Genomic DNA, 17,559 nt, shown 5'->3' on the forward strand with positions numbered 1-17,559 from the left:
CTTTTTTTATTATAATTTAATTTTATTAATTCTGTTGTTTTTGTTTTTATTATTATTATTAATTTTATATTTAATTCTAAGATTATTAATTTAAATTATACATACGCTAGGGTTTTTTTATTTTGTTTTTGTTTTTCTATTAGTATTTTCTTATGTTCGTTCCATATATATTTTTATTTCTTTTGTTCCTGTGCTCTGCTGATGCTACTGCTGCCCGTGCGCTTTAACACTACTTCTTGTTATGGTCTCCTCTAGTCGTTCTCTCTTGTTTTTTTTTTCTTCGTCTCTGTGTGTTGTTGTGGTTGGTTGTTTGGATGATGGCCTAAATTTCATATTAAAATTCGTATGAAAATGCTTTCCTTTTTTATTTTTTTTTTGTATTTTGATTTATTTGCATGCTTTGCAAAGGATCATCCACACCACACAACATTTTAAATACTGGACGAAGAAGTTTTGTTTAATCTTTTCCTCATTGGGTGTGTGTATAAGGATTTGATTGGATATCAGCTGTTATAGACTAGTGTGTGTGTGTTTATTGTCCATCGTAGACTTTTGTAACTTTGCTATTGGCAATTTCTTCCCATGCTGAAAATGGAAGAAGAAAGGAAATGATATATTAGTAATCACAACAACAACAATAACATAGATGAGGAGTTAGGCAGGAGGAGATACATTTTTCTTATATAAAAACTTATAAATTTTTCCTATGTAAACAATTATATAGAAAAATTTGTCTCATATAAAAAATTATCTAGATTAATTTTTCTTATATAAACAACTATTTAGATAAATTTTTCTTATATTAAAAATTATCTAGACAAATTTTTCTTATTTAAAAAATTGTCTAGATAAATTTTTCTTATATAAAAATTATTTAGATAATTTTTTTTTATTAAAAAATAATCTTGATAAGTTTTTCTTATATAAAAAATTATTTAGATACATTTTTCTTATATAAAAAATAATCTATATAAAGATGATTTTTTATCTATTTAAAGATAGATAATTTTTATATAAGAAAAATGTATCTAGATAATTTTTTATATAAGAAATTTTTATCTGGATAATTTTTTACATAAGAAATATTTATCTGGATAATTTTTTATACAAGAAATATTCATCCAGATAATTTTTTATATAACAAAAATTTATCTAGATGGTATTTTATATAATAAAAATTTATCTAGATAATTTTTTATCTAGATAGTATTTTATTTTATTTTTTTGTATAAATGTATTATTTATATTATTTTCTTGTTTAAAAAATTTATGTAGATACATTTTTCTTATATAAAAAATTATTTAGATACATTTTTCTAATATAAAAAATTATCTAGATAAATTTTTCTTATATAAAAAATTATCTAGATACATTTTTCTTATATAAAAAAAATTATCTAGATACATTTTTCTTATATAAAATACTATCTAAATAAATTCTTCATATATAAAAAATTATCTAGACAAATATTTCTTATTTTCCCATTTATTTCATAAACGAGAACCTAGCCCAAAGGGCCATGAGCGACTCCTAAAACGTCATTACATGGACTACTCCAAAAGCTAAAAATTACAATTACAAAATTAAAATTATAAATTAAAGCTTATATAAAAATATCTAGATAAATTTTTCTTATAAAAAATTATCTAGATAAATTTTTCTTATATGTGAAATTATCTAGATAAATTTTTCTTATATAAAAAATTATTTAGATACATTTTTAGGGTTAGTTGGCCACACTCGGAAAACCCCTCCTACTATGAAAAAGCAAAGAAAAAGAAAACCAAACTCCCCTAATGTTGACGAACACCGCAAACGTAAAAAGGACCATGATCTGCGAATGGAATGTGCGCACCTTGTACAGAACAGGCGCATGTACTCAAGAAATGCATACAGGAAATGCGATGGAAAGGGACAGGCGTAAGTAAATCAGTCGATTACGCACTGTATTATAGCTGCCATGAAACGAGACATGAATTTGGCTGCGGATTTATGTTTAATAGGAGAATAAAAGACCTCGTCCCCAGATGAGCGAATTGCTATAATCTGTATAAAAGTGAAGTTCTTCTACATCAGTCTCATTTGCGCCCATGCTCCGACCGAAGATAAAAATGAACAGACCAAAGACATATTTTACGAGCGCCTAGAAACAGCATATGATCGCTGCCCTGGCCATGACATTAAAATTCTGCTAGGAGATTTTAATGCAAAAATCGGAAGGAAAAATTTCTTTGGCCCCACCGTTGGAAAATTCAGCCTTCATGAAGAAACATCCGACAACGGCATGAGGTTGATTGACTTCGCGGCAGCAAAAAACATGGTAGTTAACAGCACCAGATTCAAGCATCTCGATATACACAAGGCCACCTTGGATCTCTCCTGATCAAGCAACGATAAATCAAATTGATCATGTTGTGATAGACGAAAGGCATTCAACCAGTGTTTTAGACGTCCGATCGATCCGAGGAGCGAATATCGATTCGGACCATTACCTTGTGGCAGCCAGTCTTTATGTAGCAGCAAAGGTGCAATCTAACACAACACGGAAACTCGACGTCGAAAAGCTGCAAACACAACAGGTAGCCGAGGCCTACTCCGCTCAACTTACCCATCTGCTTGAAGAAAGCTCTTCTTGTCCCGATATAGAAGCACAATGGCAAAGAATTGTCTTTTTAACATCCTGCTGGAAAAGGTCATACGAGACGCAAAGGTGAACAGAAATGGCACTCTGTACACCAAACAACACATGTTACTCGCCTACGCTGCCGATGACATCGATATAATGGGTCGAACATTGCGATAACAGCCATCTTTGAACAAATTGAGAAGGAGTCTGCCAAAGTGGGTCTGGCAGTAAACGGCGAGAAGACCAAGCTGGTGGTATTAACGCGCAAGACGTCCAGTAGACTCGGACCAACTGTGGAACTTGAAACCTACAGTTTCGAGGTAGTCAAAGATGTTATATACCTTGGTGCCGCCATAAGTAAAACGAATGACATCAGTTTTGAAATTCGGAGAAGGACAGTGATGGCCAACAGATGCTACTATGGTCTAAGTAAGCAGATTAGAAACAAGGACACCTCACGTCAGACCAAACTCACACTCTACAAGACGCTGATACTACCCGTGCTCTTATATGGATCTAAAGCATGGGTACTCGCGCAAGCAGATGAAGCAGCTCTTGGGGTGTTTGAAAGAAAAGTTCTCGGAAAGATCTATGCGTTGACGGTGAATATCGCCGTCGAATGAACCATGAGTTGTACCAGCAATTCTCGGACATCGGCATTGTTAGACGTATTGAGGTGCAGCGACTACGTTGGCCAGGTCATGTTGTGAGAATGGATGAAGATGCCCCAGCCCAGAAGGCATATAAAAACGAACAAGCTGATGGTTCACGCAGAAGGGGAAGGCCACGAATAAAATGGAAAAATCAATTGGACGACAACATTGCAGAAAATGGTCTTTCAAATTGGAAAAACTGCGCTAAAGACCGACGCGACTGGAAATCTTTTTTAAGCTCTTCTTATGGAACGAAAGTTCTGTCACAAAGCAGCTAAGTAATATTTTATATAAGAAAAACGTATCTAGATGATATTTTATATAAAAAAAATTATCTAGATAGTATTTTATAAAAGAAAAAATTATCTAGATAATATTTTATATAAGAAAAATTTATCTAGATAGTTTTTTATATAAAAAAATTTATCTAGATAATTTTTTTATATAAGAAAAATGTATCTAGATATTATTTTATATAAGAAAAATTTATATAGATATAAATCTTAAAAAAAAATATTTTTAAAAAATCCACGCCCTATATAAATCTTAAAATATTATTATTAAAAATATTTTTTTAAAATTTATATATAGCGTGGATTTTTTAAAAATATTTTTATAAGTTTTTTTTTCTAAATATTTTTTAATTTCCATGTAAGTCCATATAAGTCTTGGATTTTTTTTAATATTTTTAAACTTCCATTTTTGTAAATTTTCGTAAATTTAAAAAAACTTATTTCTTAAAAAAAGATAATAATAATAAAATGTTTATTTTAATTACCTGATCCAATGAAATCGATTATTATATCATTGTGTTGTTGTGTGGTAAACGCTGTTGTCATTGTTGGTGGTATAAATTGTATGGGTAGACGTCTTGGACGACTTGGACTACGACTACGTGGTGTATTAATATAATCATCGTCATCGGCATTGTGATGATGATAGGAGGAGGAGGGATGTTGATAAGTATTACCATGATGATAATTTCTGGCATTATATGCTGCCGATGATGACAGTGACGATGATGAAGATGACGAAAAGGAACTTGAATTTGAAGAATTTGCATTTTTGTATTGACTTTGTTGAGATGATTGTGATTTTTGCTGTTGTTGTTTTTGCTGCTGCTGCTGTTTGGCAGCTTCTCTGGCAGCGGCAATTATTGCCGTTTCAATATCATTACATGTCTCCAATTGTTGTGGCGGCGGTGGATCTAAACTATCCAATGATGTGTGAACACTTGTACATTTGGTATTTGAAAGGAACGTATTTAATTTGTTATCGGCAGCAGTATCCTTAGTGTTGGCGGCTGTGGATGTTGTGGTGGTGGATTCGGAGGCGGCATTTGTTGCCGAAGAAGAACGTGTAGTAGTAGCAAGGCGGTTACAACTACTACTACTGTTGTTGTTGGAGTTGGAAGAGAACCCTGTTGCTGCTGCTGCTGCAGAGGAGGAGGACAACATCACAGCTGTTGCTGTTGTTGCAGTTGCCTTACTTTTATCTGTATAAATGCCACTATCACTTGATTGATTATTTTTACCGGTGGTTGTCATGTTATGGCCGCCACTATTCACCCCATGATGATGATGACTATTGGCCAAATTGCTGCTGCTGCTGGTACTACTACTGCTGCTACTGTTGTTGTTGTGGACAACGAACGATGTATTGGGTGAGGATGCCTCCACACTTGAATTCAACAGCATATCTGGTGTAGAATTATTGACCAAATCATTTTCACACGAAGCACCCGAATCATTGAAATATGATGTGGTGGTTATGGGTGATGATTTTAGTGTTGTTGTTGTTGGCGGAGCAGCAGCATCATGATTTTGTTCACTATCTATGGTGGTATTACTACTACGACTACTATCCGCCGCCGCTGGCACACCACCATCATCTTCAAATAATTTCAATTCATCCTCATTGAAATCACCGAAGGTAAATTGATTATCAGCCAAACAACAACCTGCGGAATTTCGATCATCATTTAAAATTATAACAGCTGGGCGGGGATTGGTTGTTGTGGTGGTGGTGGGCGTCGTTGATGATGATGAGCCACCGCCTGTGGAACAGCTTAATGGCAAGGGCTGTGATGATTTCAATTGCGTCCTGGTTGATTTTTTGGAAGATGTTGTTGTGTTGCCACCACCACAACCACTGCTGCTGGAGGATGTCGTGCTGAATTGCTGATGCTGCTGTTGTTGTTGTTTGGAAGAAGCCTCATTGGTTTGATTTTGTTGCTGTTGCTGACGATCTTTTTTGGATTTTTTCACATTAATGGGGGGAGGATTGTTGTTGTTGCTGTTGCCGTTATCTGCCGGCTGGTGATTCGCAGCAGTGGTGGGTGGTGTTTTTTCTTTGGATTTTCTGTTTGCGTTTTGGGTGTTGCTGGTGCTGCCAGGGTTATTTGTAGTTGTGGGTGTGTTCGTGGTGGTGTTGTTGGTAGTGTTTGTATTACTGCCACTTTGAGCAATGACTGTATGATGACTGTTTGTTGAGGTAGTTAAGGCTACATTGTTGTTATTGTTGTTGTTGCTATTATGATTATTTGTTGTTGTTTTATTATTCACATTTGTATTCTCAATACTATTTGCCAAAACTTGTTGTTTGGCCGCCGCAGCAAAATTAAATGCTGGTGCAACAACAACCATTGTCTGCTGCTGCTGTTGGGGATTGGCAGCCGCCGCCAGTGTTGACGAATAGTTCATGATCGTTGCCGCACTGTGACGTTTAACGGTTTTCTCTAAGGCAGGATATTGTTGATCTAAATTGTTGCTAGTCAAAGAGGCCACATATGAAGCTGACGCTGACGACGTCGCCATTGAAGTTGACGTGCTGTCCGTTTCCATACTCTTCGATTTGTGTAATATTTGCGGGTTTGGTGAATGTTCGGCAGGTATTGTTTTGTCACAGGAAATATCACCACCACTTGGTGTAGTTCCCCCTATTTGATGATTTTGAGGCATCTGCTGTTGGGCTACCAAACTTTGTGAATAGCTAATTGTGGATGTTAGCTCAGGGAAATCCTGTTTGCTTTGGGATCTACGAGATTTGCTGGTGGTCTTTGTGATTGTAGTCGTGCTGGTGTTGCTGGTTGCCTTCTCTTCATCGTTTGTGGTAGGATGATGTTCAGTAATTCTGCAGTCCAGATTAGTTGCTGCATCACCACCACTGCCACCTGTTGTTGTTTGGGTCACAGCAGAAGAGCCAGAAATAGCAGCAGCAGAGGCGGTGGCGGCGACGGCTGCAGCTGCTGCTGCGGCATCAGCTATTTCCTTATTGGTACGAGCTATATCGGCATATGAAATGGGTACATTTTTGTTTAAAATAGGATTTTTGTTGTTGCCCTTTGTTGTTGTTGCTGGTTTGTTGGCATTTTCTTTTGTTGCTGCTGCAACATTTGGTTTTTGTTGAGTCGATTCAATTGGCAATGAATGAACCGAGTCGAGATCACTTGAATCAGATTTTTCTGATGGTGGCACGGATGAAGTTGATTTACGTCTAGATTTATCATTTTTGTTGTTATTATTGTTATTATTTGTTGTTGTTGTATTTGTATTGTTAAATGTTGTTTCACTACTATTTTGTTGTGCTGAATTATGATGATGAGGATGATGTTGTTGTTGCTGATTACCATCATGTTGATTATTATATTTATTATAACGCTGTTGTTGTTGTTGACTATTAAACGTTGTTGTTGTGTTTTGGGAATTGGAATTTGATGTTGATGACTTTTGTGAAATGGTAAAATTGTGCGTCCGATTAAATGTAACCGTGGTCGATTCTTCGTTGACCTTGGGTTTTTTGGGCTTCTTCTTTTTGGTAACCACATGGAATTCCGCAGTTTCGGGACAAGAAGATTCCATGGGTACAATATCGATAATGGTGACAGCATTGGGGGGAGTGTCATAACGTTTGCGTCTTTCGGATTTTTCGCTTTTTTCCGCAGCGGCAGGTGTTAGTGTTCCTCCTCCTGCTGCTGCTGTGGTGTTACAATTTGTTGTAACATTGTTGATGATGTTGTTGTTGTTCAGATTCTTTTCATTACGCTCAGCCGTTTTATCTTTTGTTTCCTTTTCCTCTTTGCTCAGGGATTTCTTCTTTTCATTTTTCGTTGGATTTCCATTGTTGTTATTATTTGATGTTGTTGTAGTCGTTATAATAACCTTCTCATCATTATTTGCCATCAAATTTGTTGTATTGGCATTTTGTTGCTGATCTTCCAGATATTTAAGATCCTCATTACCCCAGGAACGGCGATCCGTTTTACGATTAGTGGTCGTCGTCGTCGTTTTAGTTTCGAGATTTTTATTGATATCGGCGGTCGATGCAGAATTGTTTTTATTTTGTTTACCACCACCAGTCGTCGTGGCGCCACCACCTTTTTGACGCATAACCACCGCATTATTACTTTCCGTGGTTGCGGCTGTACGTTTCAGTTCATGGACTTCCATTTTAGCACCACTACGCAACTCTTCCAGAGAATTGCTTTTTTTAAGTTTTTGTTGATGCTTTTCCTTGTCCTTTTTACGTTCCTTCTTTTTATCACCAGTTTTGTTGTTAGCTCCGCCGCCGCCACCACCACCTTCACCACTGCTCTCAATATACCGCACCAATTCCTCAACGGGATCTTTGCCTCTATAGCCGGCCACTGATTCGACATCGACCGTTTTTGTATTGCGCTCTTGCTGTGACTTCTTTTTAGCCTTTGCCTTCGCCTGCGAAGGTCCTGAGGCATATGTGGTTATTGTGGCCGAGGTGGAGACAGTTGTGGACGATGTGGGATGGGGCGGTATTGTTACTGTGGCCGAAGTCGAGACATTATTTCCGGCACCACATGAGGTTAACAAAATGCCAGCACTGCCAGCAGCTGTGGCGGCTGCTGCTGTGGGAGAGACACAATTTATTTGCATTGTATTGCCGCCGGTAAGTGGTGTAACGACGCCGCCGGTCAATGCCGCCGAATTTGCATACAACTCACTGAGAGCATTACCATTTTCATCTAAATGGCGCTGGTGGTTTAAATTGGCAATATTGTTATTTGTGGTAGGTCCTCCCAAAACCACCGATGAACCACCACCAGAGGCAGGTGACGATATTTTCGTATAAATCTAAAAAAAAAAAAAAATACATTCGAGTTTAATAAAATATTCGCAAAAGAAAAAGAAAACCGCTTACCGAATTTGTTTTTGTTTTACCCAGAAGCTCTGCAGACGACGATGATGATTTCTCGGCGGCTGCCGCACCCGGAACATCACCTAATACCGATTTACATGATTTATAATTTTCATCCAAGGGTAAAAATTTAGCATCCATGGTTGATGTATTTGTTGTTGGAGTATTGTTGTTTTTGCTAGTGCTGTTGTTGCTGCTGCTACCGCTATTAACGTTGTTACCATTACGTTCCAAAGTATTAAAACGTACCGTCTCATCGACATAACACTGTGATGAAGTGGGAGCAAAATATGTACCCTTTGTGGAGCCAATTAAATTAACTGTGGGTAGACGTTTTTCAACATTGTTTAAGCGCTCATAAAACGATTGACCCTGCACAAAAAAAGAAAACCAAATAAAAATATCTAGGAGGGGGAGGAGATGTAAAAAAATATGACAAACCTGTTTTGTTGAATCTGGTCCTTTACTTTGTAAGATTTTTTGTTGTTGTTGTATATCCATCATGGGCTCACCCATGTCAATAATAAAATCACCTCCACTAGTGGTAAATGTGGAGGCAGCTGTTGATGCTGCTGCTGCAGCTCCAGCTGCAGTTGTTGTATCAATGGTTTTTGTTTCACTATCCAAATTTGTTGTTGCGACTGCCGGCGTAACTGCTCCTGGTGATGTTGTGCTCTCTGTAGAATTTATAACAATTGCAGTTGCAGTACTACTATTCGTATTTGCATTAGACGCTTCTTTGCTTTCTGTTGTTGCCAACGACACCTTGGCAGCAGCGCTATGCTTCTTATCCTTTTTACTCGATTTACCAGATGACGATAATGCTGCCTGTTGCATAAACAATGCTAAATCATGTCCAACTCCGCCACCACTCAGCTGATGTGTTACATTGACATTACTGGGCAGGCTGCCACCTTCACGTTGCCGCGATGACACTGACGACGAGTATTTCTTTTGTCGCGAATTGTGATTTTGTCGGCGTGTTCGTTGATTACCACCACCAATACCTCCGCCGATGCCGCCACCGACGCCACCAAATATCTGATCACAATCCAATTGTGATTCGTGTAGGCCAATTTCAAAGAGATCTTGCAAGGATCCACCCTGCTTGAGCTGATGATGGTGGTGATGGGGATGATGGTGGGAACGACTATGATTATGATGATGCGGATGATTATAGCTGTTGGATGTGGTAATGGAACTGGACAAGTTACGGGATCCACGCGATGTTATTGCACAAAATGGATAGGATTGATCTTCATTTTCTGCTTTTTCAAGTAATTTCTGTAGACAAAAATAAAGAGAGAGAGGGAGAGAAAAAATTGAAGTTAAAAAAAGTTGTCGGATCGGATTTCAATTTGTTGTCGTCTACTTACCAAAAATGTTTTACTTTTGTTCTCTTTGTCTCTTGGGTTTTTATAGGAATATGCTTCGTCTAATAATTCTTTGAGTTTGAAATCGTCCCAATCTTTTAGACGGCTTTCCTCCCATGATTCTGATAAAAAATCCTATAAATATATAGAAAAAGAATAACGTTTAGAAAAAATCGGATATATGTTAAGCAATTTTTTTTATAGAAAATTAGCGATAAGGCAATTTGGTAATGGCAAATTTTTTATTACAAAAACCCTGCTGAATTATTTTTTTATTAACAAATACTTTTCTGAATAGCGTTTTTCTATATAAAAACTTCGTTGAATAGGGGTTTCCCATCGAAAAACTTAGATAAATTGAGTTTTTCTGAAGAAAACACTAGCTGAATTAAGTTTTTCTTAAGAAAAGCGTAGCTGAATTGGAATTTTCTTAAGAAAAACCTTGCTGAAACTTAGATAAACTTAGATAAATTGAGTTTTTCTGAAGAAAACACTAGCTGAATTAAGTTTTTCTTTGGAAAAGCGTAGCTGAATTGAAATTTTCTTAAGAAAAACCTTGCTGAATTAGTTTTTCTTAAGAAAAACGAAGCTGAATTGAGTTTTTCTTAAGAAAAACCTTGGCAAATAGAGTTTTTCTTAAGAAAAACGTAGCTGGATTGAGTTTTTCTAAAGAAAAACTTTGCTGAATTGTGTTTTTCTAAAGAAAAACCTTGCTTAATTGAGTTTTTCTTAAGAACAACCTTGCTGAATTGTTACATCTAATTTTTTTATGGAAAAATGTATCCAATTTTGGAGAGTTGATAAAAAACCTAGCTGAATTTATTTTTTCGCTACAAAAATTCTGCTGAATTGCGTTTTTATTAGCAAATAGTTTAATATAGTTGATTGTTTTTCTATCGAAAAACTTCGTTGAATTGTGTTATCCCATCGAAAAATTTAGCAGAATTGGGATTTTCTTAATAAAAACCTTGCTGAATTGTGTATTTCTATAGAAACAAATATTTAAATCTTATTTTCCTTATGAAAAAATTAGCTAAAATTTAGTGTGTTGTCAAAAAAATTCCCTGAATTGATTTTTCTTTACAAAAACTTTGCTGAATTAAAACACACCTTTTTGAATAGCGTTTTTCTATAGAAACACTTCGTTGAATTGTATTTTGAATTTTTATTTTGTGGTTTTTAGATTTGAGGTTTTTTGTCCCACAAAACTTAATTTTAGGAAGATGGTATTGAAGGAAAAAATGTTCCTGAGAAAAATTCACTAAATGAAATCTCTGGGTGTAATACGGACCAACAAATGTTTTGCAATAAAAATTAAAAAAAATAGGGTAATTTTGTGGATTTTCGATTTGAGGTTATTTGACCCACAAAAATTAATTTTAGGGTGATGGTATTGAAGGAGAAAATATTCTCCAGTAAATTTCACTATAGGTCATCGACCAAAAGAAATCTCTAGGTGTAATATGGACCAACATAATAATAGTAAAACATTTGCAAAAAAAATTAAAAAAAAAAATAGAATAGTTTTGTGGATTTTCGATTTTAAGCTATTTCTCCCACAAAACATAATTTTAGGAAGATGGTATTGAAGGAAAAAATTTTCCTGAGAAAAATTCACTATAGGCCATCGACTAAATGAAATCTGTAGGTATGATGTGGACCATCATAATACTAGTAAAACTTTTGCAATTAAAATTTTAAAAACAAATTTAGGATAATTTTGTGGATTTTCGATTGGAGGTAATTTCTTCCACAAAACTTAATTATAGAAAGATGTTGTTCAAGGAAAAAATGTTCCTGAGAAAATTTCACTATAGGCCAGCAACCAATGCAAATCTGTAGGTATAATGGGTATTTTGGGATTTTATGACTGTAGGCCTCATATCTTGTAGATAATTGATATTCATTTTTTTGCTTTTGAAACACTGTACACAATTCTTAAATATATATATATATATGTGTGTATGTGTTATTATAGGCAAATTTTATCATGAACTTACCACACATATATTGGGTAAACGATGAAATGATAATAACTCACATAGCTCACTGATATTAAATAAAAAATAATTTGTTTAACAAAAAACAATTTTTGGGCTACTTTTTGGCCCTTTTTAAAAAATTGATTAATTTTTTATTATAAATTTCTTGTTCGCTTGTGAACCGTTAATGTGGAGAGTGGAAGGACACAAAAAAATATTTCTTCAGTATTCACAAATGAGTTTAATAATTATGTTTTTTTCTGTTTTTTTTTCGAAGAGTGGAGGGGTTTCTAGTTCAGCAATATATAATTAGATTATTTCTAAAAAACACCAAAATCAAATATTTGTGCCAAAAAATAAAACTTTTTTTATTGGTTTGCTGTTGGTTTTATCCTTGAACTGTTTTGATGTTATTGTTGTTTTTCCTTGAACTTGAGGCAATATTTATTTTTTGTTATTCTTTTTTTCTCATTTAAAGGTGGTAATTTCAATTTTCGTTTTTAATTTTTTTAAAAAATGAGTTATAGTAGTCGTCAAAAATGCAACATGCCAACTAATAATGAGTAAATTCTTCTTCTCCCAGCAGGGCTGCCAGTCAGCCAGCCAACAAACTGCTGGCCTCTTTACCTAACGGTATTCATATGCGGTTTTGACTTTACTTTTGTGTTGTTGTTATTGTGGTATATTTATTTTTTTGAAACACAAATAGAATTTCTCCAATTCTCCAATTGTTGTTTTTGTCGACTACTTTACTTTTTTTTTATTTGTTTATCGTTCATTTGTCATTTCACCATCATCATCACCACAGTTTGAGTGAGAGAGTGAATATTTTGTGTTTTTGTCTTAATTATATATAATTCATGTAAAAAAAATAAATTGCCAAAGCTGACTCAAAACGACAAATGACTGCAACAACAACAACAAAACAAACAACGACTAACGAGCAAAAGGAAGAAATGAAAATGAAGTCATTTGTACTAAGAATCAATCAGAGGCAGACTAAAAAAACATTATTTCTGCATACAGATGTGAAAAGAGGAGCGGAGTGGAGCTTCTTAATTATATCAACAATTTTTGAGAAAAAGGATTGGGTCCACAAGTCACAGTTCTACAAAGACAACATGTAATGAAGTCCCCTTATGTTCGATCGGACCGAATTTTTTATGCACTCCTCCATCATTTGGGACCTTCATAAATGACAGGCTATGCCATTGTAATTTTTGGTAGGAAAATTTGACACCCAATGAGAAGGAAATTAGAAACAATTCTGTAAAAACGTGTCAAAAATCCCCAAAATACGAATTCAGGTCAATTCAGCTAACTTTTATAACTCAAAAAATACAATTCAGCTTACTTTTTTCATTAAAAAATTAATTCAGCTAACTTTTTTATTTATTTGTATTAAATAAGTATTTACCAATGCAGCTAACATTATTTATAGAAAAATTCAATTCAGCTAAATTTTTCAACTGAAGAACTCAATTCAGCTTACTTTTTTCATGAAAACATGCAATTCAGCTAGCTTTTTCGAGGAAAAGCCGATACTGCAACCTTTTTAAAAAGGTATATATCAATTCAGCTAACATTATTTATAGAAAAACTTATTTCATCTAAATTTTTCAACAAAAGAACTCAATTCAGCAAACTTTTTCCATGAAAACATGCAATTCAACTAACTTTTTTCAAGAAAAACCGACTTTTCTAAATAATAATATATCAATTCAGCTAACTATTTTTAAGAAATAGTCAATTCATGTTTTCCAATAAAAAAATACAATTCAGCTGACTTTTTTAATGTAATTCAGATAACTTTTTTTTCGTGATAAAAACAATTCAGCTAACTTTTTTTTAGGGAAAAGTCAATTCAGCGGCTTTTTTAAATAAGAATATATCAATTCAATTCAACTAACTTTTTTATAGAAAAACTCTACTCGGCTAACTTTTCTTTAGAAATAGTCAATTCAGCTAAATAGAAAAACTCAATTCAGCTTTTCTTTAGAAATAGTCAATTCAGCTAAATAGAAATACTCAAACTAATTCAGCAATAGAAAAACTCAATTCAGCTAATTTTTTCCATTGAAAAAATGCAATTCAGCTAACTTTTTCCATTGAAAAAAAAACTATACTCAGCTACCGTATAACGGGTTGTACCGAATAATGCGAGGTACTTTTATTTGAGGGCTATCTTAAAAAGTTCACCAATATCGATCATTTTTTCTGGAGAGATTTGCTACCTCATGGGAACTGAAACTACCAAATAACAGTCATTTCGTTAAAAAGTTGGTGCAAAAAATTGCCAAAATTCCGAATAGGGGGCGGTACCATAATATTGTGGCTATCCTCAAAAGCGGACCGATATCGATAATTTTTGTTATGGAAATTTTGCTACCAAATGAGGATTTAAAATACAACATTATTGGAAATTCGGTTGAAAAACTTGCCGAAAATTCCGAATAATGGTGCGGTACCGTTATATAGTGGCTGTCCTCAAAAGTGGACCGATATCAATAATATTTTTTAGGGGAATTTGCTACCAAATGAGGATTTAAAATACAAAATTATGACCAATTTGGTTGAAAAACTTGCCAAAAATTCCGAATAATGCTGCTATCCTCAAAAGTGGACCGATATCGATAATTTTTGTGGGGATATTGGCTACCCAATGGGAACACAAAATACCAAATAACAGCCAAAAATGATGAAAAATTTTCGAATATACCGAATATCTAAGGGTACCCCGTTATATGGAGGCTAACCTCAAAAATGAAAGGATATATCCCATTTTCAATACCAAACATCCTAGCAGTATCAACAATGTTTGTGCATATTTTCAATGATCCATCTTAAATATTGTGAGCTCTAGAATTTTATTCAGATCAAGAATATATGGGTTATGGTTATGTCAGAATACCTAAAAAGAAGTCTATTAACTGTCACAAATTGCAGAAGGGAGGATGTTGGTTTAGAATTTTATGGCATTGGTGATTGATGCACAACGAAGGACGACTTTCCGATCATTATTGATCGTGGTTTTATAAGGAAAATATTTTTAAAAGGGCCATCAAGAAGATTTATAAAGAAAATATTTTTTCGAGTGTCATCCAGCGTGGATATATAAAGAAAATATTTTTCAAGGACAATCAGGGGTGGATTAGCAAATGAAATATTTTTCAAGGGCCCACAGGCGTGGATTTATAAAGAAAATATTTTTTCGAAGGCCATCAGTTATGGATTTATAAAGAAAATAATTTTTCGAGAGCCATCTGGCGTGGATTTATAAAGAATTAATTTTCCGAAGGCCATCATGCGTGGATTTATAAGGAAAATAATCTTTCGAGGGCCATCAGGCGTGAATTTTTAAAGAAAATAATTTTTCGAGGGCTATCAGGCGTGGATTCTTAAAGAAAATATTTTTTTAAAGACCATCAGGGGTGGAATTATATAGAGAAAATATTTTTTAAAGGATCATCACGGGTGGATTTATAAAGAAAATAATTTTCCGAAGGCCATCAGACAACTTTTACTTTGAAGTTGTTACAAATGATCGGTGTCATTTTAACACCCAAGAGGAGTGTGACAGACAGATTTAAAAAAAAAAAAAAGAAAAAAAATTATGCTTGTTTCGATCGGAAAAAATATAAGGCAAAAAATAGACAATCACAACTTTATTTTGACATTGCAATTACTTATTTTGGTATGATGACCTTTTATAGTTGTAATACGCCGAAACACACAAACAGCATGGACTGGAAACAAACAGGTCGACCGACCAACCGATAGACCAGAGTGGATTTCATACACGCAAGGTTAGAACAAACAAAAACTAAGCCACAAACATGTTTCTTGATATAATATCAAATACATATATATATATATATATATATAAACATTGCACCATACGATATTCTATGTGGCCAATGTGTGAAATCAAAAATAATTTCAATAAATGAAAAAAAAAGAAAAATTAAATTCTATAGACTAGTTTTTTTTTGACTTATGCTATTTAACTTACCTTTGATTTGGATTCTTTGGTACTGCTGCTGACGGCTGTTGTGGTCGTCGTGGTGTTGTTATCATCGCTCTTACTAACAGAGTTTGCATTACAAACTGCTCGAGAATTTGATGATGGTGTTTCGGATTCCTCTTTTTTGTTGGTTACAGGTGTTGCTGATGTTTCGTTGTTGTTGTTGTTGCCTACTGATGAAGATCCTCCTTTTGTGTTTGTGTCTTTATCAGCTGTTGCAGCCGTGGTAACAGCAGCATCAGCATTACTATTCGCCGATGCCGACGATGTTGTTGTGGCGTTAGTTACAGCGCCCAAAACAGCTGATGTATTATTGGCAACCGACATTGAATTTGACCCCAGCTTAGCAGTTGCACTTAAATTTGTGGCAGTTGATGACGATTGAGGCGACGACGACGATGTGGTCACTATATTTGAGGATTTTTTAACAAGGTCCTTGGTAGTTTTATTGTTGGTATTAGTTGTCGATGATGATGATGCCGACGATGATTCTTTGCTGGTGGGCACCGGTGTAGGTGTGGTTCTGGTCGAGGTTGTTGTTGTGGTTATTTCACTTAAAGTCGAACCGGCAATCGAGACAATGGGTGTATCGGGTATTATAGCTGCTGCTAATGATGAAACGGCTGCAACAGCCACGACTACGGCAGCTGCTGTTGGGGGCGTGGTAGCTGCTGCTGGCAGATGGCTACTTGCATTGACCGCAGCAGTGATGGCGTTAACAGTTGCGTCAAAATTGGACGATGCTGCTGATGATGAAGTCGATGATGAATGTAGTGGCAATGCCGGTTGTAACGATGATGATGACGATGTTGATGCTGATGCGATGCTGTTGGTAGCAGATGTGCTGGAGGACGATGACAATTGTGGTGCATTAGATGTGGTCGACTTAATACTTTCATTGTTCATCTTTGTGAACAGAAGACAAACGCAAATACGACGACAATGGCAATAGAGATGACGACGGCGACGATGGCGACAAAGTCAACAGCAGCGGCGGTGGCAGCTTTGTTGAGACAGCAGCAGTCTTTTCGTGGGATTTTGCAACAACAAATGCCATTAAATTTCAATATTTTCTTAACAATTCCAACAAAAACATGCACAGCAAGCAGCTGCCCTAAACCTGTGACCAATGGTGTCCAATATTGTAATTTATTTTGGTTTTTTTTTTCTTGCACCGGCAAAGCCACTTCTTCTGAGGAGTTGGCAGAAATTCAACGTCAATTCATAACAGACCAGCCAGCCATTCAGTCAGTCAGCCAGATTTTAGCACAATTTGATGACTTGGTGGTTTGTTTGCTGTTGCTCGGAGGCACGCACACACATGCAGCAATTCGACTGCCTTTAGCTTCTTCTTCTTCTTCGTCGGAATAAAAAACAAAACCAAAAATTCCTTGTAAAATCACATTGGATGACGGACGAGACGGCGACGTTGATTTGATTTACCTTGATAGCTGCTGCTAATCCTTTTGCTTGATTGATTTTGTTTTTGCTTGCAAAAATTTTTAAGTATGTTTTGTTTTTAAAACATTTTTCCCTTTTTAATTTAGTTTATTTTGTTTTTTCATTAGTCTGTCTCTTAAGTTTTGTTCTTTCACAGAAGACGTCTGTCTTGCTTTCATTCGCTTTTTTTTTCTTTCTTTTTTGTGTGGTTTTGTCTATACACATTTATTACATATTATCAGCTTCACAATGCCTCTTCTTTTTTTGCATTTTCACATTGCCAGCAACTAT

The 17,559-nt window shown here is 35.1% G+C and overlaps 1 protein-coding gene across 1 annotated transcript; it reads right to left on the bottom strand.

Moving 5' to 3' along the window:
- Positions 1–532: 532 nt before the first annotated feature.
- LOC133326432 (serine-rich adhesin for platelets) lies at positions 533–16,734 on the bottom strand. The gene is made up of 14 exons (XM_061535086.1): positions 15,817–16,734; positions 9,826–9,957; positions 9,657–9,733; positions 9,513–9,599; positions 8,891–9,431; positions 8,653–8,821; positions 8,453–8,532; positions 7,441–8,385; positions 6,965–7,374; positions 6,649–6,850; positions 5,862–6,549; positions 4,911–5,783; positions 4,059–4,775; positions 533–585 (listed from the first exon to the last, which is right to left on the bottom strand). Exons 1-14 carry the CDS (start codon positions 16,732–16,734, stop codon positions 533–535), a joined length of 5,892 nt encoding a protein of 1,963 aa, XP_061391070.1.
- Positions 16,735–17,559: the final 825 nt, after the last annotated feature.

Source organism: Musca vetustissima, unplaced genomic scaffold (assembly GCF_032173495.1).
Source record: "Musca vetustissima isolate MV318-11 ecotype Yass unplaced genomic scaffold, APGP_CSIRO_Mvet_v1 utg8610, whole genome shotgun sequence".
In the NCBI taxonomy this organism is placed as follows: domain Eukaryota; kingdom Metazoa; phylum Arthropoda; class Insecta; order Diptera; family Muscidae; genus Musca; species Musca vetustissima.

Bases quoted from the DNA above. Each gene is read 5' to 3' on its own strand.
- LOC133326432 (XM_061535086.1), bottom strand. From the start codon at position 16,734: ATGAACAATGAAAGTATTAAGTCGACCACATCTAATGCACCACAATTG. The intron at 9,600-9,656 runs GTCCAGTTCCAT...TCATAATCATAG, and splicing joins TCGCGTGGATCCCGTAACTT to TCGTTCCCACCATCATCCCC. The intron at 4,776-4,910 runs GTAGCAGCAGTA...GCATTTATACAG, and splicing joins CGTTGTCCACAACAACAACA to ATAAAAGTAAGGCAACTGCA.